Source organism: Bactrocera dorsalis, chromosome 4, assembly GCF_023373825.1.
Source record: "Bactrocera dorsalis isolate Fly_Bdor chromosome 4, ASM2337382v1, whole genome shotgun sequence".
Taxonomy (NCBI): domain Eukaryota; kingdom Metazoa; phylum Arthropoda; class Insecta; order Diptera; family Tephritidae; genus Bactrocera; species Bactrocera dorsalis.
Window position 1 is genome coordinate 51,258,607 of NC_064306.1, and position 22,147 is coordinate 51,280,753.

The window sequence follows — 22,147 nt, forward strand, 5'->3', positions numbered from 1 at the left end:
CATAATTTTTACAGCGTTGCGGGGACAGCACTCTCATCTTTGGTCACATTGTCCTTCTCTTCCGTCGGGGCGAGGACGCAAATCAGCAATATCTTGAAGAACTTCGCTCTGATGTGGATTTTGTTCTAGACTTTCATCCACCGGGATGCATGCCAGGACTCGGCAACGCAGTCTCTCCCACCACGAATTTGCTCTCCTTTATATGGTCACTGTAGTAAATGCCACAAGTTTCAGTCCTTGGCCTGTCCATTGCACATGTTGGACGGCGGTGATGTCAGACTTTACTTTTACGAGGACATCAACCAGCTGGGCTGCGGAACCTTCTTAAAGGACCTGTCATTCCAGGGCATGCCCCCTAAATCGTAATCCTTAATGCGTTAGCCATGGCCGTCATCAAAAAGGGGTCTCTTTTCCGAGGCTGTTGTTTCCTATTCAAGGGTGGGGGGCGTTTTTTACGTGGCGGGTCCCAAATCCAGCGAACAACCCTGTGGAGGGACGGTTTGCCTTCAAACAGATGTTCTTTGGCTAACTTACTACTTACTACTTTTTAGAACGATTGTGCTGTTAATAAATTAATGAACCCTTATGCTCTTTAAACTGAATAATAAAAATGAATATGATTTCACAAAATATTGTATTTAAGTATTGATTATGTCATTGCAGAGGGTTGGCAAGCATTTAGAGATTCCATACGTCTACAAAATTGGGAATACAAAAAGGCTTTAGTGCATCTTCAGGCTATATATGGCATATTTCCATATTATAAAGTCAGTGTTGAAAATCGGTAAGTAGTTAACTTATTATACCATTTGCATATGGCTACATTTATATTTATATCTATTAAATTATTCGCATTGTATTTATGTTTAATTATTATTAACGTATTTAATCATTTCAGTTTTAATAAACCGCATGAGTACATCATAACTTTGGATGAGGGCGAGATCGGTTTGCCTGATCGTTATTTCTACAGCATTGATTCAAATGATCCGGTAAGTAGAGTTTTGATTAACAGCAGAGACTCAATTATAGTTCAGTGAACGTTTTTGATAACTGTTTAAAGAAGAAATTCATGAAGACGATTATTACTCTAAAACAAGTAAAAAGTTAGTATAAATTAAGTTTTGTATTTCTTATTTTTTCAATAATTATTGAGTTGATTATTATCAATATAACATAATTTTTTTATTTCGCCTCTTGCAGATCGTACGTGGTTATAAATTGCTGCTTCGTGACTTTGCCATAAATATTGGTAAATATTTTGAAAACGAAATTTACACTCTAAATCCCATTTATTATCAGTTTACTAATTTATAATGATTATATTTTTTGATTTTGAAAAGGTATTGTTTCACGCGAAGCTGATCTCTTTGCCGATGAAATTTTCCACTATGAGAAACGCATCGTCACACACATCGACTCTGTGAAACAATCCGATGAGAGCAAAGTGAATGAAATAAAGACGTTAGCTGAGATGAAAACAATTGCGCCGTCGGTATGTATGCTGAATATATATATATTTTTTTCATTAATATGTGTAAAATATTATTTTTTATTTTTATTTTTATCATATTTCAGTTGCCAATAATGGAATCGCTACAAGCGATTTTCAGACATACTAAAATCAGCGATGAAACAGAGATTCTTGTGCGTGACGTGAATGTCTTTCGTGAACTCTCCACTGTTGTCTCCACGTCCGATAAAAAGTATGTAAATTTATAAAAATTTTGTTTTGAAGTCTTGGCTATTCAGGTACAAGCACAGAAATGTTGTAAGCTCAGCCTCCTTCTTTATTTCATTTACGTAAGAATTGAGCTAAATTATTTTTTTCCATTCCAAAAACAATTTGAAATCAGTAAAAAAAAAAAATTACATGGGTTTTGAAAACTGAGCCATTATATTCAACCGTTATAAAGTAGATGCAGATCTAAATGATCAGCGTGACAAAATGAGTCAATTTAGTCATTCCAACTGTCTGTCCGTCTGTCTGCATATACGCGAACTAGTCCGGCACACGTCCTTTTCTTCCAAAGTTTCTAATTTGTCGAAACCGCCGATAACGGATCTACCTCCCGTACAAACTGAACGATCGGACTTAAATGTTTGCATGGAAAACTGTTTCATTTGACGAGATTTTATCAAAAATTTGGCATAGGCTATTGTCTCAAGCAGTAATGCAATCTTCGTAGAAAATGTTAAGATTTGATCATCATAGCACATAGTTGCCTTATAAACTGAACCATTGGAATCAAGTTCTCTTGTATTTGTGAAGAGTATTATAGATTCGGTGTTCCGAAATAACGTTTTTTCTTGTTCGTTCATTAAATTAAAGAAAAAAATGTACTCAATTTTTATACTCTTGCAACAAGTTGTTACACCCTATATAAAGGTACAGTTAGAATCTAGTAAAGGCGCGATAAATCAATAACTAAATACGCCAAAGGCATTAAATTTTACTCCCGAGAGACCTTTAAGGAGTTAGGGGTAGTTAGAATTTTCTAAAAATTATAATTTTTTTTTTTGCATTTTCGTTAAGTGTAATATCTTAAAAATATTCCCTGAAAATTTCACGTTGATCCGATAATTAGTTTTTGAGTTATTCGACAAATAACAAAGAGAGCTCGGGCACTTCAAAGCGCTAGTGTGAAACTTTAAACGCGTTTTTCTCAAAACTATGTTTTTTCAACTGGTGACCACTGTAACTCGAAAACCACTCAGTAGATTTTAATGAAATTTATACAGCATTTAGAATACATAATAAACTCGGGCCTGATCGAAGGATTTCGATTTTTAAGACCAATTAACTGTTGATATTTTCGCAGAAATTTAGAAAAAAATTTCCTTTGGCCGCCATTTTGTTAATTTTGAAAGAAAAAAATCCTTCGATCAGGCCCAGGATTATCTATTTTAAAACTATTTTTTTTTTGTCCGATTGGTTTCAGATGAATCTCCAAGGACTTATGGTGGTCACCGCAAGTACCTTTTTTTTTTGGAACAGGGTCAACACAAACAACTATAACTTTGGAAATAAATTTTTTTTTTTTGAAATTTTCGTGACTTCAAGTTAACACAAGGATCAATTTCTATAACAGGATAAAAATTTGCACCAATACCTAATACCTAAAATAGAGATTTTCGAACTTCCGGATGACTTCATACTGGATACATCAGCCAATAACTTAGTCATTTTAATACAATTGAGCGAGAAAGTTTTTTTCCGGTGTGTCCTTGTGCTAAGAATGAATTAAATCCGGTAAAAACTCAACCTAGACCCCATAAAACTAAGAAGCCTTATGTACCTAAATGTACTTCCCTGGCTTTAACCCTTGCAAGTTGCGAGAGTGTGAAATGCTCGGTTATACCCGCACTTAGCGCTTTCTTACTTATTGAAATAATAATTTTCTGTCTTCAAAACTGTAGTTTTTTTTCAAGGATACATAAAAATATTGCTATCAATTTTTTTGTTATTGAATCGAAGCTTAACACATATCATTTGCGATCTTAGATATGCATAATCTGTTTATTTATTACATTGCCGTTAAAGCCTCAAAAATATGACCCACTATGAACAAAATACAAAACCGAATAGCCTTCGCCATCTAAAACTTTGACTCGCGAAACGCACTCGCTAAATGCCATATTTGTTTATCTAACTAATGCAGGGGTTTTCCACATATTAAATAATCTTTCATATATAAAAAGTTGCTGCTACCTTGAATTTCGCTTTATTTTTCATATTTCTTACACTTCGCAGCTTCGCTTTTGTTTCTACTAACGTCACAAATTTCATATTTCTTTGCTACTCTTATGCGCTAAGACTATTGTATTACTCCATTTAAGGTGAAGGGGGGGAAAGAAATCATTTAATTTTATTATTCAATATTTTAGACCCATTAACAATTTTATAATCTGGTCGTTGGCGCGTCATCTGTTGCCGCATTTGTCACGTGAATATCGCAATTTGATGGAGAACTTTGATCATGCCATTTACGGTTAGTTAGCACATTTGCGATTTTTTATTATTGTAATTCCGATTAATTTATTTATGTTTATGTTTTAATATTCACAAGGTCATACCTCCACATATCCGCGTTGGATGGTTTGCTCGCAAATTGTACGCGATTGGCTGCCATTCGCCGTAGACGCGCTGCAGCAGCAACAAAATTCTGAGCGATCAAAGGTTTGCACTGAAGTATTGTTAAATAGTTTGTTATTTCAGAATTAAAAAAAATAAATATTTTAAGAAATTATTTTTATTAAATAGTTTTAAAAAATATTATTCATAACTTTTTATTTTGTATTTCGCTGCTTAGTCCAAACGCTATGCCACGCAAGACTACAAAAATGACAACGGCAAAGGTGCGCAGGAACCCAGTAAAGCGCAAGGCAATGATGCGTTCTTGCGACTCATGTATTACAGTCTGCAGAACCAGCTGAAGGACTCGGTCAATCAGGCTAATTGGATTGATAAGCGTGTCAAGAGCTATATTATAGATAAAGTATGTATATATTACATATATTTCTATATATAAAAACTTTATTTAACATACTCTTTTCATTAATATTCCAGTTGACTACAATGCGCCTGCAGATTGGCATACCCGAGGAGGCGCTCAGCGACAAGGCATACATCAAGGACTACTACAATGATCTGCTATTGAATAATCTGTATTTCGTTGAGCATTTAGAATCGATTTGGAGTTTTCGTAAAGCGCGCATGGAAGCAAAATTGAATTCCATGGGCATTGTGGACACGTAAGTGGCGATGAATATCACAAATCTTAATTTTTGAAATAACAATTATTTATTTCTTACACAGCATTGTCTCCGAAATGTACACCCATTATGTACCGCAGCCAATTCGGTATTCGAATATTTTGAATATGTTGATCATATCAAGAGGTGTCGCCGCATCCAAGTACTACGATTACAGATATCCAATGTAAGTATTATGAACAACTTCTTCATTGATGAAGAATGTAAATCCTTAACTGTATATAAGTTTTTTAAGAGAATGTTTTCTAAGGTAGCAGTCCTAAACTGTGCACTGGGGTAAACCAAAAAAAAAAAACAAACCTATCGGATTTATGGGTTAATATTAACCTATATACGGACAAGCGTTTTACAAATTTTTTGATTGAAAAATATCTCGTTTATTCTTTTAAGGAAATTTTATGCTTTCCGAGAACCATCGGTGTAAAAATTTGTATCCTAAACAGTCATTAAATCTGATTCAATTATATCTTGTTCCTTCCGTCAATTCCCTTTTATTTTACAGCAAGAGCATTATTCTTTTTCTTTTCGTCTTTGTATTATTTTATGCACATATTTTTGCTTTTTTATAAGATTTATTATTAGATCAATGTTTTTTATATTTCATTCAATAATTTTTTACTTTTATTCTGCCTCCTTACAGTCCAGTTAACTTCGCACGCCTTGGCGCCGACATTTTGGAAGTTCTCATCGACTCCATCTACACATTTGTGGAGCAGTACAAGGCGGAGCACACGATATTGACAAATGAGAGCCTCGCAGCACAATTCGACTTGCCAAATGTGGATGTCAAGTGTATATTGGGTGAGGCTGCTTCTCATGCCAGCGATTTGGACGAACTTTCGACGCATGCGCTGCGAAGTTTCCATTACACATTGAGCGCGGCGAAAATAGCCGCACGCGCACAAACCACTTTCATAGAAGCCATCGACACGGGCAGTCCCATCGCTGGTGCCAGCATTGATCAGGCCATGACCTATGAGAATCTACGTTTGACGCATCGGCATCGCATGCCCGGCTTGCGTTCATTTAACGAAAACGAGCTCTTCACACTCGCTTACATGCAGAAGCACTGCAGCACGCTGATTGCCGACAGGTATTATGCGCCGATCAAACCGCATGTGGAGCAGCAATTAGCTGAGGAATATCTGTGAGTTGTTGTTTTAGAATTGTTGTGCATTTTTCACTTATATTTGGTTCATTACAGTTTCACAGCGACCTGGCAGCATATACAATTCCTGCCGCGTTCTATTAGCTGTTCGACGCCCGAAACGCCCTGCTCCAACATACTCTAAATAGGTCTAGGAACATTCAAGCTTATGAATTTAGTCGTGTTTTGTTTTGTTTGCGAGACAATTTTCTATTTTTATTGCTAAGACTAGAGAATGCCAGCGCTATGCATACACACGTGTGTGTGTAGTGGTTATAGCAAATATACATACATACATAAGAAGTTACATTCACATTCTATTGTAGTTTACCGCTATTTATATTTTATACTAATATTATTGTACTTGTAGTGTATTTATTAAGTAGGCCTACACTGTGTAGAATTCTCCATACTATTTCTGCAGATTTTTTGTAAGTTTATACAAATTACTTTTAGTTAGTTCAGTTAGGTTTTAAGTGAAAATGACTTGCTGCGCATCTCTTCATAACAAACAACTATTTTTATAATGTAATTCATGCTTTTTTCATTTTAAAAGCAAAAATTAAAAACTAGAAAAGAGTATGAAAGCGGTAGAAAGACACGCATGAATTTACAAAATGTAATATAACATAAATCAACTGCTTATTGCAGAAATCATGTATTTTTTTTATAATAAAAACCAATATTTAGATATGTGTCAAAATAAAGATTATTGAAGTAAAACATGCCAACATTTTTTTATATAATTGTTTTTTATTTCTTTTTCTTCAAAATTGAAAATTTTTCAAATTATTATTTTTTTAATATTTTTCAATATTTTTTAAATTTTAATTTTTTCAAAATTCCAATTTTTTTTCAAAATTTTATTTTTTTTTTAATTCTAAATTTTTTAAATTTCTTTTCAAAATTTTAATTTTTTCAAAATTTAATTTTTTTTTTAATTTTTTTCGGTATTCAAATTTTTTTCCAAAATTTAAGTTTTTTAATTTTTTCAAAATTCTATTTTTTTTTTCCAAATTTGAATTTTTTAAGTTTTAATTTTTTCAAAACTATTTTTTTTTAATTTTTTCAAAACTATTTTTTTTTTTAATTTTTTCAAGTTGTTAAATTTTAAATTGTTTTTCAAAATTCTAATTTATATTCAATATTTTAACCTTTTCAAAATAAATTTTTTTTAATTTTTTTTTTAATTTTAATTTTGTTTTTTAAGTTTTAATTTTCTTTTAATTTTTTTCACAATTCTAATTTTTTATATTTTTTCATAATTTTAAGTTTTAACTTTTTCAACATTTTTATTATTTTATATTTTTAATTTGAAATTTTAATTTTTTTTTATTAATTTTTGAAATTTCTTTCAAATCCGTTTAATTTGCCACTAAAATCATCAAAATCGGTTCAGATTTGCCCGAGATATAAAAAATCGCATTTATATACAAATTTTAAACTTTTTATTTACTCCGAGTTTAATTTTTTATTTCATAATTTTAAATTATTTTATAATTTTTTATTTAATACTTTGAATTTATTTAAAATTTTTATTTTATGATTTTTACTTATTTCATAATTTTAAATTTCCTATTTTTATTAATTTTTCGAAATCTCCTTTCAAGTCCCTTTCGTTTGCCACCAAAATCATCAAAATCGGTTAAGATTTGCGCAAAACAGGCAAAACAAGCAAAATTCACTTCTGGGCACACTAGCATGCTGCTTCTTTCTTTCGCTAAACTTGAACATCACATTTCACCAGGCGACCATAAGTGCCCAGAAGGTGGCTGCCGCGAAAAATTTTTATTTTCTGTAGCCTACCTCAAAGGCGCAATGTTAGAGTAGACTACCTTATCGGCAGTTCCGGTGAATGCTGCAGCAGTGCAGTGCGTGCGGCTTATACGCTATATCTTCGCTAAAACGCAACCGATTTCAATGATTCAGCCACCAAACGAAAGGGCAAGCGTAGAGCTATGCATTCATTTACTAATAAATGTTAAAGCCAAAGGAAAAGCAATATTTGCAGAGCAAACGCGAGACTGAGCAATTATGAGTGTACTAAGTAGTGGAAAAAACATCGCTGTAGCTGTTCTGAGCAGATATGGAGTATTCTTTTACAGCTGCAGCAACTCAGCAAGCGCATGGCAAGTAATAAATAACATGGAGATGCTTTCATCTTGCTTTCAAAATGTTAATTTACTAGTTTTTCATCATAGTTGCTTTCTCGCGTTTGCTCTGCAAATATTGCTTTTCCTTGTGGTTTGTTAATATTTATTAGTAAATGAATGCATAGCTCTACGCTTGCCCTTTCATTTGGTGGCTGAATGCACGAAATCGGTTATGAATTACAGAAGTTATAGCAGAAACCGTGTCACGCACTGCACTGCTGCAGCATTCACCGGAACTGCTGATAAGGCAGTCTAGTCTAACATTGCGCCTTTGAGGTAGGCTACAAAAAATAAAAAATTTCGCGGCAGCCACCTTCTGGGCACTTATGGTCGCCTGGTGAAATGTGATGTTCGAGTTTAGCGAAAAAAAGAAGCAGCATGCTAGTGTGCCCAGAAGTGAATTTTGCTTGTTTTGCGTATTTTGCGCAAATCTTAACCGATTTTGATGATTTTAGTGTCAAACGAAAGGGGTTTGAGAGGAGTTTTCGAAAAATTAATAAAAATAGAAAATTTAAAATTATGAAATATATTAAATGCAATGAAATGATAATTTCAAATAAATTAAAAGTATAAAATAAAAAAATGTAAACTAAAAGTTGTAAAATAATTGAAAATTGAATTTTAATTGTTATTCCTATTTGGATCAAATCTTAACCGATTTTGATGATTTTGGTGGCAAACGAAAGGGATTTGAGAGGAGATTCCGAAAAAATAATAATAAAAATTGCATATGTGTATATAATTACGATTTTTCGTATTTCGGGTAAATCTTCATCGTTTTTAATGATTTTGGTGCCAAAAGAAAGAGATTTGTGAGGAGATTGCCCAGAAGTGAATTTTGCGTATCTTAAGCAAATCTTAACCAATTTTGGCACCCAGTTTTATAACAATTTACTATATATACTCACCTATAAATAAATATTCTTCCACTATTTCAAGTAAAATGCTGCTTCTTCTACTTTTCTGGAGCAATGCGGCTAATTTTAACTGGTGAATTTTTGTAGAATCCGATATACTTACTTATCTATGACCTATATTCCAACTATTTCAAGTAAAAAACATTGTAGTTTTTTTGTGTTCTTTATTGAATTATTTGTTGGTCTCTAACAATAGCAGCAGCTTTGCTTTTGTCTTATTTGTTTATTTATTTATTATAATTTTTTTCTCTTCTATTTTATATTTATTAAGGTTATTTTATACTTATTACATACATATGTATATGTATATAGATATTAAATATTTTATTTATTTACTTATATTTTACCATTTGCTGTAGTAATAATCTTAACGATTTATAAAACATTTCATTTGTCTTTTGGGTTTTTTTTTTAGAATTATAACAACGTATTTCTTGCTCTTTATACATCTCGTTTTGTGTCTTGAGATTCATTATGCATTTTTGCTTTTAATATTTATGATTTCGTATTTTCTTTTTTTATTTATTTTATTTTTTAATTGAATGATACCTAAATTGTTGATGGCTTTTGAGTTTGTAGCGCCACGCGCTGCGCCGCTGCAAGGCTCTAGGGGTAAATTGTGCCAATTTATTGCAATTTTGCTTTACATTGATAATTTTTCGATTTAATTGGAATTATTGCTTTAAATAATAATTGTTTTTACGCATATTCCTTACATAATTGTAATCATACTTGTGGTAAATATTGAATTTTTGCATACTATTTGTTGTCGCCGATCGTTTGTTGCCACATTTGAAATGTTCCGCCTCCTCGTCCGTCCACGCTAAAGCTATGCCTCGGAAATTTCTTCCTTCCTCTTTACTTCTCTGCGCCTCTGTTTGTCTTTAGGTACTGCTTTTTCGTTACGTTTTTTGTTTGTTTCTATATCACATGCGTATCCTTAGATTTCTCCTGTCGTTCTCTTCGTTTATTTTGCTATTTACTTATTCGTCTTTGTAGTTTCTTCTTCAGCGCTTTCTTTCGTTTTGCTTGTATACATTTTGTTTTCTGCATTATAATCTGATTTATTTTGATTTTTTTTTGTTTATTTTGCAGTTTCAAGGATTTTTATGGAAATGCATTTTTATTGTATTTTTAATATTCTCCTAATTTATTGTATTATTTTTTGTGTGTTTTTTTTCTATCAATAATCATAAGCATTTATCTTTATTATTCATTTGTTGCATTTCTTATTGTTCTTTTGCATATTTGTTTTCAGTTTTCAAATAATTCGCTTTTTAGGCAATTGTTCCTTTAACTATTTGTTTTAAAGCAAAGTTCTATGAAATTAATATTTTTTCTTGTTTTTGTGAGTAAACTAAATATTTACAAAATTAAAAACTAACATTTTTCATAGATACTTTTTTTTAATTTTATATTGGTTTGTTTTGAATTTTGCAAATTTGAGATTATCTCTCGTCTTAACCAGTCTTTTTTATATAAATAATGCTCTTTAAATATATAATTTTTGAGATAATGCCCTGTAGTAAGCGGGTTGTGATCGAGGTTGTCCACAATACATTAAAAAAATATAATTAAAATTTGAATTAAATTTTTGCTAATGTAAATCTTAATTAATTTCTAAATCCAAATTCCGGTTTGAAATCTAAAATTAATCTTAAAATTTGTATTAAAAGTAGAAAATGTAAATTTTAAACCAAATTTTTTACTAAAATATTTTTAACCATGGTTTTAAATAAACAAACATTCTAACTTATTCGTATAATTTTTTAGAAAAAAAAAATAATATAATAATACATACAAATTACAAATTAATTAATTGATTATTATTTATTTAAAATCCCAATTTTCTAGTTTTATGATTTACACGTCGAGAAAAAATTGTAATGTACAAGTACATATTAACGCGTAATAAATGTCCGAGTTCTGAAATTTTCCCAAATAAATTTTCTTGATGAAATGAGTGATCCAAGGAGAGGTACTTTTTAATAGCCCTTTTTTGAAAAATCACGCGTGAGTTGAGTCAAGCTGTCATGTTAGTTTTGTTCAGTTCTGCTTGGCATTTCATCATGTAAAGTCTTACGCCTGAACAACGTTTACAAGCCGTGCAACTTTATTACGAAAATTCACGTTCTGTAAAGTTTCGCGCGCTTCGCTCATACTTGTATTATGGTCAACATAATCGGCCTACTGAGCGTACTATTCGCAAAACCATCACCCAACTTGAGATCCAGCATTCATTATTGGATAATATTCGACCAAATAGATCAGGTCCAACACGCAGTGGAGAAAATATAGCAGCCGCAGCTGAGAATGTACACGGCGCCTTTCGCAGCAATTCGGACTGACATATACAACGACTTGGCGCATTTTACGTCGAGACCTTTATTTAAAAGCGTATAAAATATATCTTGTGCAAGAACCGACGCCGCTCGACCTTCCCAATCGCCACGTTTCGCTCTATGTATTCTTGAAAAATTCTAAGAAATTCCGACGTTTTCGAGCCAAATTTTGTTCAGCGATGAAGCCCATTTCATGCTCAATGGGTATGTAAAAAAGCAAAATTGAAGCATTTGGGACGAAATTGTCATTTCATCCAGGAAAAACTACTGTTGGGTGTGGTTTGTTGGTTGGTGGAATCACCGATTTGTGGTAATTCTTCAAAAATGATGCCAGTGAGAACGTAAACGTCAATGGCGACCGTTAACGCATCATGATAACCGACTATTTGTTGTCTGAGATTGAAGATTGTGACCTCGGCGACATTTGGTTTCTACAAGACGGCGCCAGTTCCTACACATAGCATCTATCAAAGGACTTACTGAGAGAATACTTCGATGAGTAGATAATTTCTCGTTTCGGGCCGGTCGATTGACCACAAAGATCGTGTGATGTCAAACGGATAGACTTTTTTCTGTGGGGATATGTAAAGTCTAAAGTCTATGCGGACAATTCCGCTTCGATTTAGGCCTTGAAGCAAAACATCATGCGTGTCATTCGCCAGTTATCAGTCGAAATGCTCGAACGAGTCATCGAAAATTGGACTCAACGGATGGACCATTTGAGACGTAGCCGCGGTCAATATATGAAAGAGATAGTCTTCAAAAAGTAAATGCTAAAAAATTTTCTTTCGAACCTCGAAATGGATCTCACTTTGATAGTTAATAATTATTGTTGTCCAAAAAATTGGTTAATAAATTAAGCTGAAATGAAAACATTAATATTTACATATAAAACAGATGGAAGGTAAAATAAGTAGTCTACGCTGTAATGTGAACAGGGTATATATGTATGTATATAATATTTGTATAATAAATTACATTTTTAGCTTTGAAAACACAGGTGATTTAAGTTTGGTGTGGGACTTGGATGGAAATTACTTGACATAGATAAATTATTTTTTTTTTATTTTCAGAAAAAAAACACAAAATTTGCACATTAATCTAAATACTGGCCATCAGGGAAACTAAATAGAACACAAAAATGGCTGTTCTGAAACACTTGTCTACAGGGCATAATCGCTTAAAGCAACTTATTTCAAAATAAGTTATTTTTAAACTAAATTCAATAACGAATTTCAACGCCTTTGTGTTTTCGTTTTTTGACAATTTTTGTGCTTTCGATTTGACTAAATGAAGCGAAGCTCAGTAGAAGTACATAGAAATGCTCTTTTTTGTAATTGTTGGTCTCTATAAAATAATTACAATAATTTGTTCGGCTTTTTTGCCTTTGTATGTGTGTGTATACATATATTAAATATCGTGTTTGTATTTGAAACTTGTTTTGATTGAATTTGCTTTGTTTTTTCGCTTGAAGTTAAATAAAATTGGAAATTGACGCTATGCTTGTTGTTTGTGTAATTACGCTTATTATTTGCTATAATTCATTTAGTTTGATATTATTTTCATTTATTCGTTTAATCGTATTTTAGTTTAGTTTGGCAAGATTTTTAACAAATTATTTTATATTCATTATTTATTAGTTTTATTATTTATAATTTAATTATGTTTTTTTTTGTTTTTAATTGTCTTAATTGATTTTTGCACGCACTAATACTTCGATTTCATACTTGATATTCATATGTGTGTGTGTGTGTTTGCATTTTGTATGTATGTATAATTACTTTATTTATAATTGAATTTTAGTTGCTTTGCTTTGTGTTTTTTGTTTTCTTTTTATTATTCTCTTTTATACTTAGGATATTCTGAATAAAAAAGCCATTTCTTAATTGATTTATTTTTATTTCACATTTCCATTTAATTTGATGTCTAGAATTTATAATAATTGGAATAAGAATATAAACACGCATCATTACATAATTGAGTTTTATTCTTGTGTGATATCATTTTACACAATTTTCTTGCTTTTATTTTTATTTTTTTTTTGTTTTGATTTTCGATTTTATAACTTAAACGAAAAATTACACAAAACTTCTATATCGATATGTTGTTTTTCTAATTATGTAATTAAACCGATGCATCAAATGGCGTTTTAGCAATTTTTTTATTATTTTTCCTATAAATGAACGAATTTAAAAAAAAAATAAATAAATAAAAAAAAATGTTAAATTGAAAAAAAAAAATATTTTTTTCTTTTTTTCTTAAAAATAAACGAATTTTCGAACTAAAAAAAATTAAATTGCAAAAGAGTTATAAGTTATAAAATAAAATAAAAATTAACTAAATAATAAACATTTCTAAACATATTTAAAAACAAAATTAAATAATAAAAAATTAATAATTTTTTTTTGCAATAAAAAGTAAAAATTCTTTCCTAATTTTTTGTCGCATTTACACCAAAACATATTCAAAAAAGCTAAATATGTGCATTATCTTTACTTGCTTTCTCTTTTAGGTTTTTACACTTTTTTGATAAGTTTTTTATTTTATTTTTGGCGTGGACGGTATTCAAAGCTTTTAGATAACTTCAAAATTGTTTTTTTATTTAATCTCCATTTCTTCTTATTTTGTTTTGCTTTGCATATTTATTATTCTCCTTTTGTCCATTTCTTTGCATACTTTTTACAGTAAATATTTACAAGTAAACATACATATACAAGTATATGTGTTCCTCACACGAACAGGCAAATTATAATTATAAGCCACACTATGGAAAAATTAATTATCTTTGTTTAAAAAGCATTTGTATAAAGTTTTAATAAAAAAAAAAACATAAACATGTGATAAACAAAAATTGTTTGAAGTTTGAAATAATCCAACAAGTTACATCTCTTTCAAATAAAAAATCCAAAATATTATTATTTATGTATTTTTGATATTTACTCACTTACTTGAGAAGCCAAATTAATTTTACTCAAAATAAAAAAAATTCAGTGATCAAATAAATCCATAAATAATTTAATGTTTCGAAGATATTTTAAACTCAATAGGATATGTTAGCTTCTGATTTCTTTTTTTCTAAATAAAGCACATAAGCATACTTCTGCCTTATTTAGAAAAAAGAGATCAAAAGCAAACATATTTCGGATATTTTAGCGTTCTGCAAGAAGGCTCAGAGGCACCTCGCTGTTTTGGTAAGGCAGATTCAAAGTAATATTTTTAAGTAAGAATATTTAAAATATAAGGAAGAAGTATTCTTATAATAGGTTAGGTTAGGTTAGATGGCTGATCTAGAGAGATCGCACGTGGACTACTAAATGAGTTCTTTATGAAGCCATAGAAAAGAAGGACTCTATTCTTCGTATAATACCATGTAATATTAATGGCCAAAATTGAGACTATGGTCTAAAATATATTGAAGAATTATTCTTAGCAGACCCTCGACAAAGAAGTTTAACAAAAATATGAAACTGGTGAATTCCTTGTTGCGAAAAAAATTATTTGAAAGAGGTTTAGCCATGAAACAAATAGAATTAGGTTACGTCGAAAATTTAAAATTAAATTTTCACTGAAAACTCACAGAATTTTATTGGAAAATATATTTCGTCAAAAAGCACTATATATATTATGTCTAACAATTTCAGAGTATATAACCTGATCAACACAGTAAGAGACTTTTAGCTAACCTTGTATGCAAATTCGAAAATTAATCGGTGGAACAGAAAATAATATTAGAAAAAAGATATTTTTGAGGGTTGTCATTGAAAAGAAGTATACTAACTATCTATATTTGATATCATATTTGAGCAATTTAAAAATAGCATTAAAAACGATCTTGGATCAGATTCGAATATGTGTGAAAAAGGCATAAATATATAGTATTGCTTGTCATTTATGACTAAATTAAAAGTCTAACGCTTTGAGCACACTTTATGTCTAGTGAGGTGAGAATGTGAATTTTTGTATTTGCAGAAATTAAGCTTAAGCTCAGGATAAACCAATATTCAAGTTTTTGAAAGTGCGTTTAAGCTCCCTTTTTGAGTATAAAAAATTTCGCGAGTAGTCACTAGTTGCTAGAAAGACTAGAAATTGTGTTCACACATAGATTCTTTGACGCCCAGATTGGTAGCCGAGGAAAAACGAACGGACCGTGCCGTTCGTGCTCGAGTGACACTCTCTGTGTTCCTGTTATAACATTTCGCTGCCACTCACTTTTGCATTCTTCTATTTTTTAAATTTTTTCTATGTTTGCAATTGCGCTTGGCTACAATACGTTCGGAAATATGATTTTTAATATCTATTTTTGGTATATTTTATTATATATGGATAAAATAACAGAAATATTTTAAGAAGAAGAGAATATAGATCTAAATAAGCTAACCAAAAATAGTTTTGTGCACCACGTATATGAAGCTAGTAAGAATTTAGTAAAAAATAGTAAAAATATGAAAATGCTAAATTTATAAGGTTTTCAAAGGAAGAAAAAATCGATGTAGGCTATTTTCTTGCTACTAATTATTTTTTTAAATGAGCTATTTTACCACGGATGCAAATATTCCATAACATATGTACAAAAAAAAAATCATAGTGATTACTTAATTTTTTTATGCCTTTATGACCTTCGTGGTTGTGAGAAAAATTTGTATGTATATACATATATATCTGAATATCCAAAAAGATAAAAAATATTTTTTTTGATATCGCAAGGTAGAACCCTTCATAAAAAAGTGATATGAAAGGGAAATCAGAAAACTTGTCGACTCACGTTATTGTACTCATGTGAACGCCATTACGTGAACGCACATCTTAAGAAAATTGTCCGATAATGCGAGACAAAAGAGTCCGATTGAGAATGCAGGCATATAACACATGTTGTTTATAGGACCTAGAACACATACAACTCCTTCTGCTTAGGGTTAATTTGCTCTCTCCTAGTTATACCTTTATTACAGAACAAGTTCCAGTTTTAGTTCATCTCATTTAGTTCAACTTAAACAGCAAATGGATTTGCTAATCAGAAGTCTAAATAACTTAAGCTTTAAGATCATGAAATAAATTGGTATAATTTTTTTTTTATGTAAGAGAAGACTTTAGAAACAATTGTAGGCATGACATATCTAACAAGTAATTGCAGTTATTTTATGTTTGAAGAAAAAAATAAAAAAAAATTAAAAATAAAATGAAATAAATAAACTCTTGAAAATAATTTTTTTATGAGATTCTAAGGGCGAACTCCAGCAATAATTCAACAGTCACAAACACATATATTTTATAATATTTTTTAAACTAAACTTACAGCATGAACACAAACATTTAGTAGGCAGCATCTGATTAGATACTAACCTTTTTATACATACATACATACATATATAATAGTGGAAGAGTTACATAAGAGCTTCGGATAATGCTATACACTCATACATATACACTACGCATTCTAATTTAATTATAGTTTTGGAAGATTTTAATATATATTTTTGCTAAAAGTCAACAATAAACGCATTTACTAAGTACTAAGTACTAAACTACTTTATGAAATATTAAAGACAAATTAAGAAATAAACAAAAGTGAAGAAAAAAAATAATTAAAAGTAACATTACAAAAAAAACTATGTTGGCTATAATTGTAGTAGTTTTATATAATTTACAAGTTTGCTGATACTTTTTTTTTGCTTTTTTGGTTTTTATTTTCTGTTTGTTAATTTTTTAGTAGCGTTTGTTGCAGTTGACTATTAGATTTGTATTGCAATAATTTATTGTTTTTGTATTTACAAAAGAAGATTTCATTATTGTGGCATTGAAATTTACGCTTTGTGTTTTGGTTTTTGTTTTTCTTTCGGCAATTTATCTATTTATTAGGCTTTGTTACATTATTTTGATTCTATATTTTATTATTTGTTGTTGTATGTACGAGTACGAGCAGTTTGTTTGTATTTCATTGTATTTTATTTTATATTTTAAACATAACGGCAGTTTTATTGATTAATTTATGGTATTTATGGCTGTATGCATGATTTTGTGTGGTCTATATGTGAGTGTGTGAGTGTGTGGGTAACTGGCTGAAATGTGTTAATGCTATTTATAATAGTTAATAACCTTTGTTGAGAGAAAAAATTACTTAGAAAACATACGAACAAGTTTAGAGCTTTGCGAAATGAGGACCATAAGTTTTAAAATGATAATAAAACAAGAAAAAAGTTAACATCTGTTGCAGCGAAGCTATAATAGAAACATTATTGGCATAAAGGGTATAAAAATATCTGATTTTGATCATTTTGTTTGTATACCCGCTATAAACTACAAGTACAGTGGTCTGACCTGAACAATATGTTCGGACATTGTGGAAAAGCCTTGGATAATAATTTATGCCAAATTTGTTGAAGAAACCTCGTCAAATGAAAAAGTTTTCCATGCAAGCACATGATCAGTTCGATTGTTCAGTTTCTATGTCAGCTTTATGCTATAGTACTCCGCTCTGTACAATTTCTTTGCAGTTTGTAGCGAAATCTTGGATTATAATCAGTATCAAATTTCATGATAATACCATGGCATATAAAAAAAGGTTTTCGTACAAGGACTCGAGTTCGATTGGTCAATCGCATGGCAGCTATATGCTATATTACTTCGATCTGAACAGTTTCCTCGAAGACTATAGCGCTGCTAGGAATATTAGCTTGTGCTAAAATTCGTAAAGATATCTTGTCAAATAAAAAGGTTACACATACAAAACCTGACTGAACCTGTTGATCATCCTGTTTGAGTTTTGACTTGAAACAGTGATCCGATATCGGTGGTTCCAACGAAAGAACAGCTTTTTGGGGAGAAAAGATCACCGATATTTCTTTCTGGGTGTTACAGGGTATGAAAATGGTAAGATTTATTTTTCAAAGAAACTGTTTAGTGCAGTATCTCGTTGTTCTGAAAGAACTTTAACACAAAAAAATGTGAAAGTTATCGAAGACCTTTATATGTTATAATAAACTCAGCAAGACCCAGTGGGGTCTTTTTACCAAACATTTATTCTTAAAAACATAACTTTAAACAAATGAGTTTTTACACATAGCATACACTGTTGCCAATTTTAACTTTTTTCCGTTCGACCCTAAGGCTAAGTTAACACGCTTTAAGCTGCTTTTGTGCCATTTTTATGATGCTTATTGGGCTTGCTTTGAAATATACCATATTTTTGGCGCTAGTCCTTATAACAATTTCTATACACGATAATATTAAAATTAAATAAGAAAAATTAATTAGCAGCACACTCCACACAACTGTTTGTATGTTTTCAATGTAAGTTTAATATTTTGCTATTAAAAAATTATTCAGTAAATAATAAAATAAAATTTGACTGAAAAAAAATGAAATAAAAATGTTAATGACTTTATTTCGATGAATTTCGCTATACATATTGTTGTTAGTTTGTTTTGATTTACTAATATCGCCGCTAATACACAAAAAAATTAAATCTATAATAGTTTGTTCCCATTTAATAATTTTTTCGTTACAATTTTTTGTTTTGTTTTTGTTTTTATAATTCTTATACTGCTTGTTGTTTGTTTGCATTTTAGTTAATTTTCTGTAGCTAAATATGATATTTTCTAAATGTGTTCTAAAAAAATTATTCGCTTTTTGTATTTTCATTGTTAACAATGAGCTAACTTTGGGTTTTTGTTGTTTCTTCTTTTTTTGTGTTTTTGGTTTCCTTACTTATTTTCAGTTTATACCGTTTGCAACATTTGCTTACTCATCAACCGCAGTGATTCTTCATTTTGCACTGAAGCGGATTTAGACCGCTTTCGATGACGTTTCTGGCATCCAACGCAGCTTTTCACGTTGCCAATTGAGGCCGTTTTCCAAGTGTTTTACTGGTTGGTTGAAAAACGTATTTTTTAGTAAGATTTCTTATGCAATAAGCAAGTGTCTATAACATTTGTTGGATTTTATTTGAAATGGTGAATGATTACATTGAATGAATGCGATTGGTAAGCACTTATTACTGTAAATGACATGTTACCCTGAGCTTAATAGATTTCTATGTCTACCGCTAGGCAAACTAAGTGTCTCAGGGTGGTACAATTTTTTTTGATTCGAATGTAGACCACTGTAAGCCTAGAGCACTTTTATCACAGCTATTAAAAGTTATGGAGGCTAGTGAAAATTTGTGAATTGAAAATTATTTTAATCAAGGAACTTAAGGTCTCATCGCAAGGTTCTATGTCACGTGATCAAGGTATGGCTTTCGTAGGTCACTAAAAAACCCATAAAAATTTGTTTCACTAAAAAAAAACAATTGCTCAAAATTTCAAATATTATTTTGTAGAAGTTAAGCGTTCTCGAGTGGATCGGTAGTGTGACTATTACTTATTAAGGGAATCTGATTTTATGTAGCTTTTAAAAATTTAATTCTTTTGTATGGTTTGTCCTCACAAAATATCGTGGACATCAAATACCGTAGACTTCCAATACATGTAGGTAATGAAGGATAGAAAGAAAAGGATTTGGGACAATTCCTTCCGGGCCCGAAGATCTTAAGGGGATCAGATACTCTGCAAACATGTTTTACGGAATAGAATGTAGAATTTCTTTCTACAACAAGTCAGTACTATCATCTCCGTGTGCGGATTTCTTTCTATGGACTTTCATAAAGATGTTGTTTCGTTGAATATGACAAAAATACACTCAGAAAACCGGGAGATCGCACTACCGAGAAAATTAAATAGGAATAAGACACCTAATGCATCAAATACATACATAGGTATATAAATTTTCCACCAAGTTCCTAAGTGAAACAAAGGGTCTCATTGGTTGCTGTGATCTGAAGATCAGTAAGGGGAATAACCTCCTGTATCCAAGCCTGAATCCGGGGCTGCGTCCTAGCTGGCAGGGTGAAGAAGTTTTCTCCGCCCTGATGATACCGCCTTTACTTGGTCGTCAGAATATAGAAAATTACCTTTTTTGACCCTCTAATATTTAATTAATATTGGTGTATACAGTTTTTGACGTCATTATTAATCGCGTACTTGATGTTCCCAATTTGGAAACCTTAAAAATTATATCTGTTTTTATAAAATAACTAGTTCTAGAGTCCACATTTTTTTTTATGACAAAGAAGATCATCACGGTCATGGTTTTAAAGCAATTATGATTATGAAGTGTATGTATGTGTGAGTGTAAGCTTTTTGTATCACAAAAATGTTTGGTAATATTTTCAAATTTTGCACTTACCCAGTAGTCAGACGTCAGTTTCAATGCTGACGGCCATGGCACTATTGTGACGCAGTTGCAGTGTATTTGTTTGGCCACGCAAGCCATTCTGTTGTTGTTGCAATTGTAATTGTTGCTTTTCGAATGATTGCTGTGCTCGCAAAAATGGAGCTAAATGTCGGCCAGGATGATCAGTCAAACCTGATGTAGCATCGATGCCATCATCTAAATCCATTATATCAGATGATGATTCGGACATAGAAGACTTCTTCATATGTTGGCCTGCAAGTGTGTAAGGTTGATGAGAATTACAAATATTCATGGGTTAGGAGAACAAAATCATTAACTTAATATACATATGTATGGGGTTCAACTAAAATTATATTATTAATATAATTGTCAATAGGACTCACCCAATGCACCAGGTAAATATGAACAACTTGTGACGTGATTGAAATTTTGACTCTGCATCTCTTCCTGATCGGTTTCGCGATGATAGAAGTAATTGAAATTGCTGACGATTACAGGGACGGGCAGTGCGATGGTCAATACACCAGCGATCACACACAGCGAACCAACAATTTTGCCCCAGAACCCGACGGGACTGTTTTCGGAGTTGAGTGGAGTTGCGTTGTGGGTAAAATTTTCGAATTTTTTCAATTCAACGGTGTTTTTCATATTATTATTTAGGTTTTAATTTTTAGTTTATTAATTTTATATTTCATTGTATATTTATATTTTATATTTTATTATTTATTTATTAGATTTCATTGGAAGAGGTTGAGAGAGCAAAGTTTATATTAGAAACTCAAATTGACTCTTTTAGTTTAAGTAGAGAAAGGCTATTGCATAGTACAATACGCTAAATTGAGAGTAAAGTTTTTAGACACTGATTTTTCGTAACTTAGAAGAGTAACTGTTAAAGCAAAATGAATTTTACGCTAATAACACGTGAGCAAGTGAGATACTACGAACTTTTACGTTTACTAAAATGGTTTGGGGTTATGAATATGGAAATGAGATAGAACGTGTTTCAATATAGAGTGTTTTAGGTAGATGGTAGAGAAAGAGAGCGACATAAGTAGTTAGAGTGGAGCAGAACGACAAATGAGTTTACTAATGAATACTACATGAGTATATTTACGATTTAAGCGCATGATAAATGAGTACGACAAGTATTGTAGATGTCGGAAATGAGCATGTTTTAGATTGAGTATTGATGCTTATGTATATCTGAGTAAGTTGATGAGTTGGACTAATTCGGAAATGCATATAGTTAACACGAGCGATAACGGTAAAACCGTTTAGGTTAATTTTTGTACTAATTTGTATGAGTGGCAGGCGGCGGAGAGCGCGTCAGATGGGACTTTCAACAACAATAATAATAATGAGTATGAGCGCATACAATATATACTTTTCGAGGTTAGGTGAGTTCAAAATCAATCGTTTATTAAATAGGTATGTTGTGTGAGTTTTCTGGGTTAAAGTAGAATGCTAATGTGGCTACATAGAAATGTTCGTTTTTTTTCAAATATACGAGTATTTTAAAAATTGTTAAAACTTACATACAAATTTTGCGTTTATTTAAGGGTTAACTAAAATTTAGTGTAG

General features: G+C 31.1%; 2 protein-coding genes across 5 annotated transcripts in view; one reads left to right on the forward strand and one right to left on the reverse strand.

Moving 5' to 3' along the window:
• LOC105227472 (protein gone early) overlaps nucleotides 1-6,663 on the forward strand; it is a 79,531-nt gene extending 72,868 nt beyond the window's left edge. For all 4 annotated transcript variants that reach the window (XM_049454918.1, XM_049454920.1, XM_049454917.1 and 1 more), the window contains exons 5-16: nucleotides 664-784; nucleotides 899-992; nucleotides 1,204-1,252; nucleotides 1,344-1,495; nucleotides 1,579-1,706; nucleotides 3,889-3,992; nucleotides 4,071-4,180; nucleotides 4,314-4,499; nucleotides 4,571-4,755; nucleotides 4,820-4,942; nucleotides 5,417-5,923; nucleotides 5,981-6,663. In XM_049454918.1, coding sequence (XP_049310875.1) covers nucleotides 664-784; nucleotides 899-992; nucleotides 1,204-1,252; nucleotides 1,344-1,495; nucleotides 1,579-1,706; nucleotides 3,889-3,992; nucleotides 4,071-4,180; nucleotides 4,314-4,499; nucleotides 4,571-4,755; nucleotides 4,820-4,942; nucleotides 5,417-5,923; nucleotides 5,981-6,068 — 1,847 coding nt within the window. In that variant the 3' untranslated portion in view covers nucleotides 6,069-6,663. The remainder of the gene's footprint in view (nucleotides 1-663; nucleotides 785-898; nucleotides 993-1,203; nucleotides 1,253-1,343; nucleotides 1,496-1,578; nucleotides 1,707-3,888; nucleotides 3,993-4,070; nucleotides 4,181-4,313; nucleotides 4,500-4,570; nucleotides 4,756-4,819; nucleotides 4,943-5,416; nucleotides 5,924-5,980) is intronic.
• A 9,888-nt stretch (nucleotides 6,664-16,551) lies between these two features.
• LOC105227479 (potassium voltage-gated channel protein Shaker) overlaps nucleotides 16,552-22,147 on the reverse strand; it is a 541,010-nt gene continuing 535,414 nt past the window's right edge. The window contains exons 10-12 of the mRNA XM_019990734.3: nucleotides 20,950-21,140; nucleotides 20,558-20,818; nucleotides 16,552-19,197 (exon numbers count right to left, since the gene is read on the reverse strand). Coding sequence (XP_019846293.2) covers nucleotides 20,565-20,818; nucleotides 20,950-21,140 — 445 coding nt within the window. The 3' untranslated portion in view covers nucleotides 16,552-19,197; nucleotides 20,558-20,564. The remainder of the gene's footprint in view (nucleotides 19,198-20,557; nucleotides 20,819-20,949; nucleotides 21,141-22,147) is intronic.